We start from the raw sequence: 14,284 nt of genomic DNA, 5'->3' as shown, positions 1-14,284 counted from the left end.
TCGTTCCTTCTCATTAGTTTTCTGGTGGTCCATCTGAAAATAATCCCGTCATTAATTATAAAAGAAGCTTCATAAAGCCGTGTTTCTGGGGGCGTGTCTGTCTGATTGACAGTGCTGTGCTGTTACAGCTATCGATGGGGGGGGGGAGACGTAGTATCCAATCAGATGGAGTCAGATCCACTACTCGCTCCTCCCCCAGCTCGATCAAACATGGTCACTACCGGCCAAACTCGAGGCTTCAGAACGGTCGTTCACAAACCAACGGGTGAAGTCTGCTGGTTGCTGCTTGGTTGAAACAAGAATGGCATCGCAAATGTTTGTTGTGTTAAAATTTCAATATACTTGGGCCAGACGCAAAGAAAAAACATACCAGAAAATGAAAACAAAAAAAAACAACTACAGCTGAGGGCTAGTGCTGTGCTATACTGTATTAGCATGCAGATACAAACAAGATAGCAACATTGTCTACGTCAGTGAAATAAAAAGAGACATTGTACGTAAATATATATATGTGTGTGTATATATATATATATATATATATATATATATATATATATATATATATATATATATATATATATATATATATATATATATATATATATATATATATATATATATATATATATATATGTGTTCTTCACATCCAGAAAATAAAACAAAAACATTTACATTCAAACAGCAGTGTGGAGTCAACGCGTCAAGACTACAAAGTTAGATACAGTACAGTACAAACAAAAACTACTGACATTGTCCTCAATGCTTTTGTCATATACTTTACATATTTTACCAAAGTGTCACTGGGGACTTCACAAAATCTTTGGAGAGTCAATTTCACACATAAAATACACAACTGAAATGATACACACATTTTTACTACATTTGCCAAAAAAGCCTCTGGCTTTTCTGCAGTTCTGGTGAAATTACTGTAGTTTCATAAATGACGCATCACTACACTGGACATGACTTCATGAAGGCTTCATAATTCTGTCATTGAACATTAATCACTTGCTGCAAAGCAAGCCACAGATGTAGGTCATGTAGTTGATGTCTGAATGGAGAAACTGTCCTGCAGATCTGACATAGAAAAGTACAAACTGGTATGTGTGATACTACAGTTTGATCTCATACCATAGCAATGGCTTTCAATACTGTGAATATATTCATGTGTCTGAAATGATGCCTTTCCCTCAAACATTGGCCACCAAGAATATGTTTTCTTAAATGATGTTTCTTAGAAATATTGAATTTTCCTGTTCTGTGTAGAATCAAGTTCTTTAAGTCATCACAGTTGGATTGAAGACTGAAAATGGTGACATTTAAAAATGATCACAGATAAACAAATAGCCAGCTATGTAAGTGTTAATTACATTTTGTTGGAAGATGGTTATTTTGAACTATTGTGTGTATTAATAATTGAGTTACTGTATCCGACAAGAAAGAATTAATAAACTTGAAAAATTGGGACATAAGAGGTGTGTTTTGGTTTTCAATACTCCGATTTGAAACGGTAAAGAAAACATGCCCTTTGGGAGGTTGAATGTGACTCTTCACGTAGTCAGACTTGCGCCATTTCTGTGCTGACAGACAAAACAAAAAGGTGACAGAGCCTAATGAGGAGGGTGACGAGTAAAACGGGCAGACAGATACAGTAGCATGTTGAGAGGTCCCAGGATGTAGCCCCGTCCCTCCCATTGTAAAAAACAGAAGTCGTGGTTGAATGCTTGCGAGTACAATATACTCATAAATACTGTAAATATAAATCAGGCGCGCACATGCACACACGCACACACACACACACGTTCAGCTTGACCTCTTCAGAAAAGTTAGATTTACAAAAATATTTACATCAACTGATCGTGACTCGTGTTCCCTGCATTATGGACAATGTGTTAAAAATGCTAAAAAAAAATAAAGACAAAAACAACAATAAAAGGTTGTGGGATGTGGTTGAGTGAAATGACTACATAACTGTGAAAAAGTGCAGTGATTATTGAACAGGTTTGAAAACATCCGGATGCAGCTAAATGCTTTACAAAGACTTAATTTTGTAGTTTTCTTTTTTTTTTTTTAAATATATTTTGCACAGCTTCTCATCCCATGTACTTCTGAATGAGGCTGTGTCCATACTGACTTTAAAGCCAAACCAGAAGGGCTCCAGCAAAAAACAACAACACAGTGTTATCTTCCAAAATTTGACCACACTTATGCTACAATACAGCAGCATTATCTTAAAACACACAATCGTCTCTTTACCTCACGCTCAGAGAGAGAATGAAAATAACCGTTGCCTTGAATAACCACGTTTAGGACATTTATAACAAATCGGATAAAAAAAATACAAATCTGTGCATCCATTTTATTCTGCCGTTAGGAGGATTTGTTTTATTGTGGTAAGCTGGCGGTGTCACTAATTCTCCAGTCAGGTTCCAGGGCAGAAGAATTGTGCTCGACAAGATGAAAGTAATTGAGGGAGTGCCCCTTAGACAAATCAATCAATCAATCAATCAATCAATCAATCAATCCACACAGATGTGATGTTTTTGCTCTTCTGCCATTTTTCCTCTTTAAAGTGTAGCGGAAGCTTTAATAGACATTTAAGTCAATGAATTAGTCAATTCAATTAATTCATCAATGTCATTATTGCCAGACCAACATCTTTTTTTTCCAAAGTTAAAAATATTTTGTAGTTGAAGATTGCATGAGCATATGCTTATATTCGAATGATAATATTTTGACAACGAACGTGAACCAAACCAAAGTTTTTCCCCTATTTTAGTGACAATAAGTTGCACTGTGATGAGAGTACAATCACGCCTCGTACGAACCGATGGGATTATCAAACAACTCTCGCAATTGTATGTGAATATTGTATTGAAATGCATGTAAAAAAATCTTAACCTGTTCCTTAAAAACTTACAGATGTACGCATCAACAAATCTAGACTTCCTGAACCGTTGTTCCTCGTGCCACCAGTAACTGAAGCAACACGGCCTTGCTGATGCAGCGCCCAGCATTTTTTTTTTTTAAACCCTATTCTTTTTTTCAGTCTTAACATGCAAAAATACTCATAGCTCAGTTAAATCTTCAGGGAAAGTGTAAAGACTGCAGTGAGAGGGAATGTGATGTACTTATGTTCAACAGAGCCGGCGTCTGTAAGCTCAACTGTTACATTCAAGTGTTGTGAGCAGATTGTAGAGTACTCGTAACTTCACGATGGCTTCTGTGTAAACATTACGAGCTTCTGTGTGGTTTAAAGGATGCATGTCGGTAAGGATCACTTAAAGACGGTCCAACGTTATGAAAAAAAAAAAAAAAAATTCCCCAAATGTGTAGAATCGAAACGTACAGAGTTACGGTGTGATTCTGTAATCATCATCTGCATTAACTACACGCGTAGCGACAAACCCTGAAACACAAGATACAAAAAAAAAGAAGAAAAGTTTACATGTAGCTGGCAACAAGTCATATTAGTATTAAATGGACTAATCTTGAATTGTGTGTCAACTTTTTATAAATACTGTATGTTATTTATTCTGTTTTCATTTAATAAACAATATACTGTTTAGATAAATTAAGTTTAACATGTGAAAGATATAATATAGCTTTAATATATTATTATGCACCTGTTAGACGTCCTATCGCCGTTCTGGTTCTTTATTGAAAGTAAAAAATTTTTTTAAATGAGGCAGGCAGAGAGTTCTTGGTTTGGCACTAATCGTGTCAAAAGAATTTACAGTGTAACCAAAAGCTTTTTTTTTTGCGCACAACATGACCCCCGAAGGGAAAGCCAAGCAGTCAGTATTCATCCATTTAAAAAAAAAAAACAATTTTGTCAGGCAGAAAAATCGTAACCATATTGTGATTATCGTGAATGTATCTTAGTCCAAGTGAAGCAGTTCAGGTGCAAGTTGGAGACAAAACACGGCGCAGGAGAAGCTGCATTGAGCCCATCTTACAGTACTGTTAAAGGGCCTGTGTTGGCATGAGGCGATTGATTTCCTTCGTGTGGGTGTACGATCCTTTTCCTCAATCATTTCTTCTGACATTATAGCTGAAGGAAGAGGCGTGTTTCCCCCCCCGGTCGCCACGGAGCTCCGAACATGCTGCAGATTTTAAGGGGGGCGTGGCGGGACGGACGAGAGTTTTAAGACGGGTTGTCGGTGTCAGGCGAAGGGGCTGTCCGACTTTAAGATGGAGGCGTCTGCGTCGTGGCAGCCCTTGCCGTTCATGTGTTCTGTGTGACTGTCGATGCTGTAGCAGCCCTGCACCTCGGTGATGGAGGAGGCCGTGTAAGAGGCCGAGCGCAGGGCGTCCGAGTGGTTTCCTACGCTGCTGCCAAACTGGATCTGATACTGGTTCCAGTGTCTCCTCAGAACCGCTTGGACCTGAGCAGAGAAACCACATTTTAGATATTAATGGGAGTCTGAATCATTAATTGACGTAAAAGCTAGAACTGGTACATGATTAGCTCAGAGTAAATTATGCATAAACGCTGTAGCTATAAAGACCGGGGAAGTCTGCCAGCACGGCTCCTCTGAGGGAAAAAACAAAAACAAAAAAACATCCATACCATCAACTAAAAGCTGACTAATTAGCAAACCGTATCGCATTTAAAAAAAAATCTGTACACAAACAGAAAAAAACAACACTGCGATTTTAGAGGGAGTTGGAGTAGTCTAATAATTTTTTCATGGATAACAGTTTATTAATTCACCCGTTCTGTGCAATGTTGAGGTACACTGTGACAACACCCCCGGATGTCACAAGTGGAAAGAAATGCCAGTGATGATTCAGGACTAGCCGTTACGCACCGTTTCCAGTATGCAGTTAAATCAAACTCCTACAGTCGTGGTTACAACAAGGGAAGTTGTGTTAACTGTATACTTAGAGTTCAAGTGGTCAAGTCATAAAAACATTGTGCTCAGCAACAGCAATGTGGACGGCGCCTCGAAAGCTAACGTTTTGGCAACTTAACTGATGTCACGGGTGGAAAAAAGGCCCGACATGCCATTTATGCTGTTTCCAGTCTTAATGCTGAGGTAGGCTAATAGCCTATTTGTCTCTATTTGCATATTGGTATTTTTCTATTCAAACACAGCTTTGGAAAGAAGACCACGTATTATTAAAAACAGAAGGCCGATATAATGTTCAAGCTTTTGGACTGATGTCATCTTTCGCTTTTGATCATGTCTTGAATTCTCTCTGAAGCACTTTGAGACAACCGTGTTTTGATCAAGGATCTATAGGCTGTGCATCCATTTCTTCTCTTCCTGCGTATAGAAATAACAACGTCAGTGCTTCTTTGAGCAAACAATGAGCGCGGGTTCAGAACACACAGCAGCAAATTATACGAGATAGCAAGTAAAATTACTAATCTGTGCTAACTCCTTTTCTTTCCACATCAAAGAGGAGTAATTCAGTGGTTCTTGTGCGCCATTTACAGTACCTCAAGCAAAAACAAGCTATTCTGTATGCAGATCTATCACCTGCATAATTGATAGGAATCTGTTTACAGCCCATATATATAGCTGCTCGCCAACAGAAAAATCTTTAGTGTCTGGAGTGCCTATTAAGCCGCCTCCTCCTCCACCATCCAGTGTAGAGGAGTTTTTGTTAGGCTGCTCCTCATTATTCAGGGAAAGTGTGGAATAGAGTTTGTGTGGATGCATGTATTACAACAACAGCAAAAAAAGGGCATGACCCCAGCTTACTTCTCCATTGAAAAAGCAGAAGATGGTGGCCACAAGCAGACCCTGGAAGAGAGACGACATACAGCTTAGTAAGTAGTTTGTAGACATTATCTAAAGAGCTGTGAAGTACAAAAAAAATTAAAAGGGGTCAATCTGAATATATTTTGAGAGCGGATACGGCCTTGTTGCTCAAGATGTTTTCGCTGCCCGTGCTGGGACGAGCTCAGGATGATCAGATAACACCTTGTCAACATCCAACTAATTTCAGCCCCTTTTTGGGCTCGGATAATTCATGCCTTCCTTCCCGCTGTTCTTTGAGTGGTTCTAGAACATAAACAAAGACCACCTCGGAGGCCAAAGAGAATGTTTGGCTTTTACTAAAAGCTAAGAAAATAATGAGGTTGAACTGCAGGCAGCGGCTCATTTCAGTGACATACATTCCTGAGAGAGAGACAGACTAACGTGTCGTCAGGTTTCATGATACATGTTATATACACTACAAAGACAGCAGGGCTTTACAAACAGTGCATGCAACAGGCAGCAACCTTTGAATACCTTCCTAAAAATATACATTTGACACGCACCTACATATCGATGTACAGCCGTTTGTGTACTCTTTTTAAATGTCCGAAGAAGCATAATGACTCGGTAACGACTTGACTGGACAAAATAACACATGACTCAAGCCCTTAAACCGTCCCTCCAGGAAATCGTGATAATTAACGCAAATTGAAGCAAACTTCGCAATATCTGCTGCTGTTTTCTTGGCACCAAATAAAACTCAGTGCACCGGAGGAAACCAGAAAAAAGCTTGCGTTAAATGTTGTCTTCGCAATAAAATGATCAAATTAAATGCTTTTTATCAAAGGAAGTGATTACATATTACTGCATGTTAAAATAATTGTATACACGCATCAAGTTGTAAGAGACTGCACTTTACCTGCGTGTTGAATTAATTATAATTAAACAGCATTTAAAGCTCTTATTTTGACAGCTGACGTAGTGGTTGTTTTCTGTATTAGTCAGACTGTCTGTTCTGCAAAGCTACGTCAGAGTTGTTTTACTTTTAGCCCCATGGTTTTATAAGTTCAATAAATGGCTAAAAAAAAAGATTCCAACTAAAATATTTCAGTGATGTGCAGCATGATTATAATGAATTATTCCTTTATCAGGCAGTGCTTTCTAGACTTGGAATTTTTTCTAATTCTCGTAATTTTATGAGAAAAAAAAAAAACCTCACTTAAAACTTCACAAATCACACTGAAATTTTTGGAAAAATCCACCGCATAATGAAAACATTTTTTGAATTGCAACAATCACAAAAAAAAAACTGCGAAATCCTGGAGGGACTGACCACTGACCATCCTCTCACCTGGTAGTGCATTAGTATGTTCATGATGTAGTCGTATATTTCCGAGGAGACCCGTCCCTCTGGCTTGTAAGGAAGCAGGACATACTGAATTCCCAGAAGAGGCACCAGGATGAGGGTGGCTCTCACTGCCTTCATGTAGAGACTCGACTCCGCCTGATGGGTCACCTTCAATTTGGTGATGAGAACTCGCACGATGTTCAGGAGGAAGAACAAGTTGACCTGATGAGAGAAGAACGTGTATAAATCAGCATAATATTCTGGCTTTTAGGATAAATGTAAATTCATCCTCTAAATACTGAGCAGTACTTTGTCATAGAAAGGTACAAAGATATAAAAAAAAAAAGTGAAAAAAGGTGCACCCCTTGATAATTGTTGAATTTCTTTTTGACATATTTGAACAAGAACAGCTTTCACCTTTGACTTCCAAAGGAGGTTTTAATGATTTAGCACCTATTGTGTAAACCCTGATTCAAATTTAATGGATTTGAAGGATTGATTACATTTTTTCCATGTAACTAATACTTTTTTTTTAAAATTTGAAACTGACTACAAAATGTAAATTCTCTGTGATTTGTTTGAGTATAGTACCTTACAACAACATTTTAACGAGGCTCACGTGTTTCCTTGTTCAAATGTAATGAAAAAGTCATCAATTTCTGTTAAATATTCATGACTGCATTTGCTCTATCGATAATGGTACAACTCACAGACTCTTAAGTTAATTTCCACATAAATCAGTTCTGAAATTGGATAAGGTTTAAATAAAAACAAAAACACCCAAACCTGTTTTTGGATATGAAACCTGCAAAAAAAATAAATCATTATAAATGTTGTTCGAGGCTGAACATTCAGTGCTCAGAGGGTCTTTAGGGACCAGCATTTCTCTGAAGCATGCCCCACTGTCCTGATTAGGTGAATTCCTAGAAAACAACACTGGCCTGGGGACCAGTGGGTGGATCCTCCGAGGGGCAGATGCATTGATTTCACAAGACAAACACAATTATGCGTGCTATGAAACTGTGGCCTTCTTGCAGCCCCCCCCCCCCACCCCCCGACCTCCCCTGCAGTGTCTACTTCAGAAGAGGACAAAAGCAGCTTTTTGTGCTCATTGTGCAATAAAAACAGTGCACCAGGAGAAACATGGAGCCAATCAGATGATTTGTTTTAGTGAATATTGTAAATATTGTGTTTTACTTGAATGCTGTGAGGAAACAGAGCGAGCCTTTTTACCAAAAGAGCAGCGCAGATGGGACCGTGGATGATGTAGAGTAGCGATGTTTTGGCGCTGATCCAGCAGCTACAAGTGGAGTGCAAAAAAATAAAAAAAAATAAAAAGGTTTACACAATGGTATCAATGCATCACATGACAGCTGACTCATCATGCAGATCAGTGCGTTTTCTGGGGAATTAATTGGCAGTTTGCAACAGTTCAGTGGACAGATTCATTAGAGAAGCTGAAAGTGAGGTTCAATGCTTTGTTGAACTGTGAAAGATGCAGATAAACAAACAGCAGATCATTTCAGACGATCTATACCATTATCAGTCCCTCCAGGATTTTGCAGTGTTTTTTTTAGTGACTGTTGTGATCACAAATGTTTGATTTTGCAGAAGATATTCTCAAAAACTGCGATGTAAAATGTGGAGTTTTTGCAGTAAAATTGAGGGAATTACAAAAAATGCAAGCAGAGATAAAAAAAAAAAATAAAAAAAAAAAAAATAAAAAAAAGTCAGTTCCTGTCAAATTAATCATGCTGTTCAAATGCGTTTTATTTGAAAACACGACTTCATACCATAATACTTTCAGCACAGGTTCTGTTGATAAAAAAAATTGCATGAATTTGCGTTAATTATTGCGATCGCAACATTTCCTGGAGGGACTGCATATTTACAGAATCTATCGGTTTTAGGTTTATGTAATTTTTGTACTTCATCATATTTAGTGTTGTTTTTCTTCATTTATTGATTTAATCTTATATACTGCGCCCCTTTGTAGTGTTCGCTTACTTGTCGTTGTAGTAGTAACTCCGAGCAACGGCATGTATGGAAGCCGGAATAAGAGGAAAGCCTGCAGAAAAAAAAAGAAAAAAAAGAAAAGAATAATAATTAGTAATGAAACAAAAGATCTTTAAAAAAAAAAAAAAAAAAAAAAATGTTATTGTGCTTGTACCCCTACGTACCCCAGCCTAGCAGATAGTACCACATCAGGTGCTGCTTCTCAGCAAACACGGCCACTACGATGAGAGTGTGCAGATATATTCCTTCACACAGCATCCAGAAGTAGTTACAGCCAAACAGGTACAGATGGATAAACTGGGACACTTTACAGCTCGTCTGAGGAGGAAGAACATGCACATAATAAATATGGATGCTGGCTGCACCCAGTTGTGCAACTTCAGTGGAGCTTTTTTTTTTAAATTTATTTTTAAATACATTAACTAAAATGGCAATAAAAAATAAATAAACAATTAATAAATGGGATAAAACATACTGGATTCCTCTGCACCAGCTCCTGGTTGTTTGCCACTGCGGTCAGCGAAACGATGGTGATCACAGAGTTCAGAATGAAAGAGAAGAAGAGGTTTTTGTGGAGGGTGATCCTTTGGCAGCTCAAACTCCTGCACGAAGAGAAAGACAAAGTTATAGCTTTTAACTCGTGCAAAGACTGAGAAATCGGTGTCTGTGAAGCATGCAGAGATATGGGATGTCGCCTCACCTGAAATGGAAGAATATTCCCAGCGAGATGAAGAGCGAGGTCAGCGACAGGCTGTGTCCGATGAGGGCCAAGTAGAGGAGATTCATCGCCGTCTGGAAGGAGACAAAAGCAGGAAATTAGATGATGTGGTTCGGTCTGATAGTTAATCTCCTAATGACTACGTATTTGAGACAAGATAACACTATAGCATCAATGAAAATACGGTGCTTTTGTGGTGGATAATTATAATCCCCAGCTGGTGAATATTAACACTAAAACGGCACATTTTTAGCACCACTAGAATAATTTTGGAACTTTTTTAGACGCACAATTCGGCTCAGTATAGATTTGAAATACAAGTGTCTAAATTTACCTAAATTCAAAATGACACTTATTATATGCACATTAACGGCCTTCTATACCGTCTTCTTGTCTTTGTTAAAACACAGTAAATTCACAGACATTTATGAAAAGATTGTTGCTGATCATGATTCAGTTCTTTATTTTCTTAAATGCATTAATGCAGTTTTATGCGTTGGCTCACCACTCTGCCTTCGTTGGTGTGTTCATTGCAGCGGGTGTAGTTGGTCCACGTTCGGTTGCTCTCAGGATGCAGGAACCAATGACCGCTGTCAGTGCAAATCTTTGTGACCATCTCTGCAGGAAAAAAAAAGAAAAGAAAACACTTCATCCAGGAAGCTGATGTTTACACCATTCATTTCAGAATTTTTAAACCATTTATGCGCTGAATTTTACAAATATTTATTGGTATTTATGCAGGGTATATGCGGGTAGAAGGTTCCTGTGCCTTTTTAAATAAAATGCAAACAGAAATTATTGTTGTATTCTGAAAAAAAAAAAAAAAAAAAAAAATTAATATACAAGAAACTGCTAAAAACAGCTATTTTAGAGGGATTGAATCTAATCGTACAAGTGCATATCCTGATAAAGGACGTGCTGTACTGAAGTTTTGATTCAGAATCTTGGACTAAAAAAACACTGGTGCATTAACACCAATGCAATCATGGAAGGACAATTGATAAATGCACATAAAAGCTTGCGCCATAAAGAGGAGCTATAGCCATCTTTTTTAGACATCTCAAGCATTATAAATGCACATCTATTTACTCAACAGCAGAAGGCCTTCATGCTTCATTGCTGTAACTGGGTTGTATGTTGTCTCCGAGCAGCCTGTAAGGCACAGTTTTCACTGTCATCGCTATAGAGTCCTGGACAGCATTCAGAATTTAAAGTAAAAGTCTGAAAACTATGGATCAGAATTTCATCAATATCAAAGACTATAAAAGTCAGGAAATCTCCACACCTGCTGATTCAGCTTTGTCAAACTTGAAACTGAACCCAGCATTTTTTGGCTCTTACCAGCTCGGCAGATCTCTCACCTGAAGGATCAAAATCCTGGAAGTAGTCCGGGCAGTGCTGCTCGGGTGTAATTCCTGCTTTGGTGTCGTCCCAACACAGCCAGCCGTCCCACGTGCGATTACACATGGGCTCTAAAACCACGGAGATGTTAGTGTAGTCAGTTTTTTCTGATAAAACACTTTCTTTACAATAAAGTTGATGCGAAAGAAATCATGTTCAGTATTTCAATGTCATTTTTAATAATCAATAAATACTCTCTGCAGACCGCTTCGGTGCAGTTTGTTCCTTACATTGTGATTTTAACAGACACTACATATATGCAATATCGGGAAAGGCTTTATTTCACTTTAAAAACTTTCCTATTAAGACTGACAACTTTCTCTTTTCTGTTTGGACCCTTTAACATTTATTAACAGACCACTGAATACACGTGTAGAATTTTTTTCAAGTAGTATTTCAAACTTATTTATTTTGCAATCAAAACAGCTTCCAGGTGTAGAAACTTTAAACGTCGCAGCTACCTTGTCGGATGTTGGTGTTGTCCTTCATGATTTTTTGATAGCACTCAAACTGCGCCGTCACGATCTTGTTCCTGGTGAGTCCCATGTCGTGGTAGACGTTGGTTGGATGCTGCGTGTCGTTCACCTCCATGCTGGCCTTCACCAAAAACTGCAAGAAGGAAAGAAAAAGGGGTATAAATCATTTTAGCCACTTATTATAACCAATTGATATAATTCCTGGGAGGTCCTGGAATAAGTAGCAGAACATATCTGTTGAAAATCAGCATTATAGAACAAAGATTGAGAGACAACAGTATTTTGGACTGTATTCTACGTAATGTCTCTGCTCTAGCTGAAGAAAAATCTTAAATCATATTTGAGAAATAGTGAAATTACCTGAAAAAAACCCTTAAAAGCAGAACTTCTATTGACGTTTTATCAATAAGAACACCTTGACTGATATTCCTAAAGAAATATTACGAATTTTTAGTGTTTTATTATCCTATTCCTGTCAAATTTCCAGGGTTAAAAAAGAAAAAACAAACTGTTTTCTTTCAAGCAAATGCCTAACACGAGTATGAACCGTCTGAACCTTCTTGTAGCTGTGTATGTCAACCCGCTGGGCATGCATTTAAGTAAAGCAGTCATCATATCCTTCTTAATGCTGGAAAAGGGAGTCTAGACAACGTTTCATTAAGTCCATTTGTGCTACATGACATCTACGCAGAGGCATTGCTAATGAGATGCGTCCAGCAGCAGATACCAAAAAAAAAAAAATCTCCAACATAATTGGACCTACAGTAAATAAGCCTGAGGTTCAAATAAGTCATGATGGAAAAGAAGATGCAGTGTTGTTAAATTTAGAAACTGTAGTCTGTGTGTTATCCCCCCACGCATGTATGCAGTGGAGTGTATCGAGTGTTTAAGTGCAGGTCGTCCTACCGTTGATGGATTCCACAGCAGTACGAGTGTCAGCATCCAACTCTGTCCAAAGCCATCCAGCTTCCTCTCAGCCATGTCGGAGCTGGTTGATGATAAGCTGCAGATATGTAAAATAGAAGGAACAATAAAGTTCAACCATTCAAAATACACTCACTGCGTGCACTTCACAGAGCTCCTTATCGCTCATACTGTTGATTAATGTTTTACTAAGTGGCTTTAATCAGTGTGGCCGTGACTGTAGGATTATTGAAACCTTGACTGAACAGCCGCCACATAACGATTCATTCAAAACAACGTGCACAGATTTTTAGATCAATCCAACTGACAGGTAACTGTGTTTGATTTACTGGGGCTCTCACAGAAGCAACATTTTGAATTAATGGGTGTCTCAAAAAAACTAATAAATAACGATTAAAATTCCTCATGTTAGATCGAAAGGAAGTGAATGGCCAAAATGAGGCCATTTTTCCATTTGCTAACCGTTTTTGGCCTGTTCTGATTTCTTACACTCGGAAATTGTTACATGAACAGTTTCAGAGTCATAAAAGTCAAACATGATCAAAATCATTTAACTGGAAACAATGAGCAGCAAATGAACCACAAAGTAAACAAATCAGAATCATTTAACACAACAAACTAATTTGATCACCATTGCTAACTGTGGATTTTGTCACCAACATGCTCCAGAGTTGCAAAAACATACAAAATATCTCACTTGATCTGTGCGGTGGCGGGGTGTGGTTTGGCTCAGCTGCAGGAAGGACTGATTGGGGGAGTGGTTCAGGGACCGGTGCCCGGACGGGGCTTGATTAGCCCCAGCTGAGATCAATCACTGATTGACTCTCTCTTGCTCTTAAAAACCCAAGCAGCAGGACACCGGGGACTCACGCCGGAGGACACGGAGCAGCGGGCGGGCGGGCTGGCTGGCTGCGGACGGTGCGTGCTCGACTGACTGAGAGGAGAACACAACGGAGGTGTGAGATTGGCTGTGTGGAATAAAACACATTAACACACTGTACTTTGGCTGGTTGTTGTGCGTTCGGGCCGGAAGAACCCTTGGTGACGGCAAGATGTCTTTCACAATCTGATGTGTCATCATCTTACCAGCAGAAACTCCTGTCTCATTCATCAGCGTAGGTCTTGGCTGTTAAATCCAACTCGACTCGCAATCAAAGTTTTTTTTTTGTTTCGCAAACAAAAGCTTTTGACTTGCGACCAAAAACAATTTGCAATCAAAAGTTTTTGTGAGACATAAAGAGTCTAGTTTCTTGAGCAGAATTCTGAATTCTGTGAGCAAAACTGAACAAATTTGTTTGCAAATCAAAGATTTTTGTTTTTTTGCCTTGCATAATAAAAGATACCTTCATATAATCCTGCCCAACACCCCACGTGTGTTGAATGTCTGCCCATTTACAAGCAACATAGCATGCCATCACTGTACATGTAGTCACTTTGAAGTTAAATGCTCCCACGATGGAGTATCGTCGCTTGGTGATCAAAGACCAGCACAGCTGAAAAAATAAGCAGCTGGAATCAGTCCAACAAGAACCCTAACGACCCAAGTGAGATCCAGTTCCCTCACAAAAGTCAAACGCACCTCAGCACACCTCATCTAAAATATCACATTCTCACTACTGCCATGTGTTTTCTGAGCTACAGCTCCTTCATAAACTCTCCACCGTGACAGCAGCTGTAAATCTGTTAG

At 38.7% G+C, this 14,284-nt stretch overlaps 1 protein-coding gene across 1 annotated transcript in view; it reads right to left on the bottom strand.

Annotated features, from left to right (window-relative positions):
• Positions 1-410: 410 nt before the first annotated feature.
• calcrla (calcitonin receptor-like a) overlaps positions 411-14,284 on the bottom strand; it is a 32,746-nt gene continuing 18,872 nt past the window's right edge. Inside the window, exons 2-14 of the mRNA XM_069698848.1 lie at positions 13,283-13,531; positions 12,580-12,676; positions 11,659-11,806; positions 11,158-11,268; positions 10,302-10,414; positions 9,779-9,870; positions 9,554-9,680; positions 9,243-9,396; positions 9,070-9,130; positions 8,296-8,362; positions 7,066-7,284; positions 5,715-5,756; positions 411-4,388 (exon numbers count right to left, since the gene is read on the bottom strand). Of these exons, the coding sequence (XP_069554949.1) occupies positions 4,167-4,388; positions 5,715-5,756; positions 7,066-7,284; positions 8,296-8,362; positions 9,070-9,130; positions 9,243-9,396; positions 9,554-9,680; positions 9,779-9,870; positions 10,302-10,414; positions 11,158-11,268; positions 11,659-11,806; positions 12,580-12,654 (1,431 nt within the window). The 5' untranslated portion in view covers positions 12,655-12,676; positions 13,283-13,531 and the 3' untranslated portion in view covers positions 411-4,166. The remainder of the gene's footprint in view (positions 4,389-5,714; positions 5,757-7,065; positions 7,285-8,295; positions 8,363-9,069; positions 9,131-9,242; positions 9,397-9,553; positions 9,681-9,778; positions 9,871-10,301; positions 10,415-11,157; positions 11,269-11,658; positions 11,807-12,579; positions 12,677-13,282; positions 13,532-14,284) is intronic.

This window comes from Brachyistius frenatus, unplaced genomic scaffold (assembly GCF_029030835.1).
Source record: "Brachyistius frenatus isolate BFR_SWC_R1_liver_20210118 unplaced genomic scaffold, ASM2903083v1 Contig_28, whole genome shotgun sequence".
Taxonomy (NCBI): domain Eukaryota; kingdom Metazoa; phylum Chordata; class Actinopteri; family Embiotocidae; genus Brachyistius; species Brachyistius frenatus.
The sequence above is the reverse complement of the archived record's forward strand: the minus strand, read 5'-3'. Positions and strand labels throughout refer to the sequence as shown.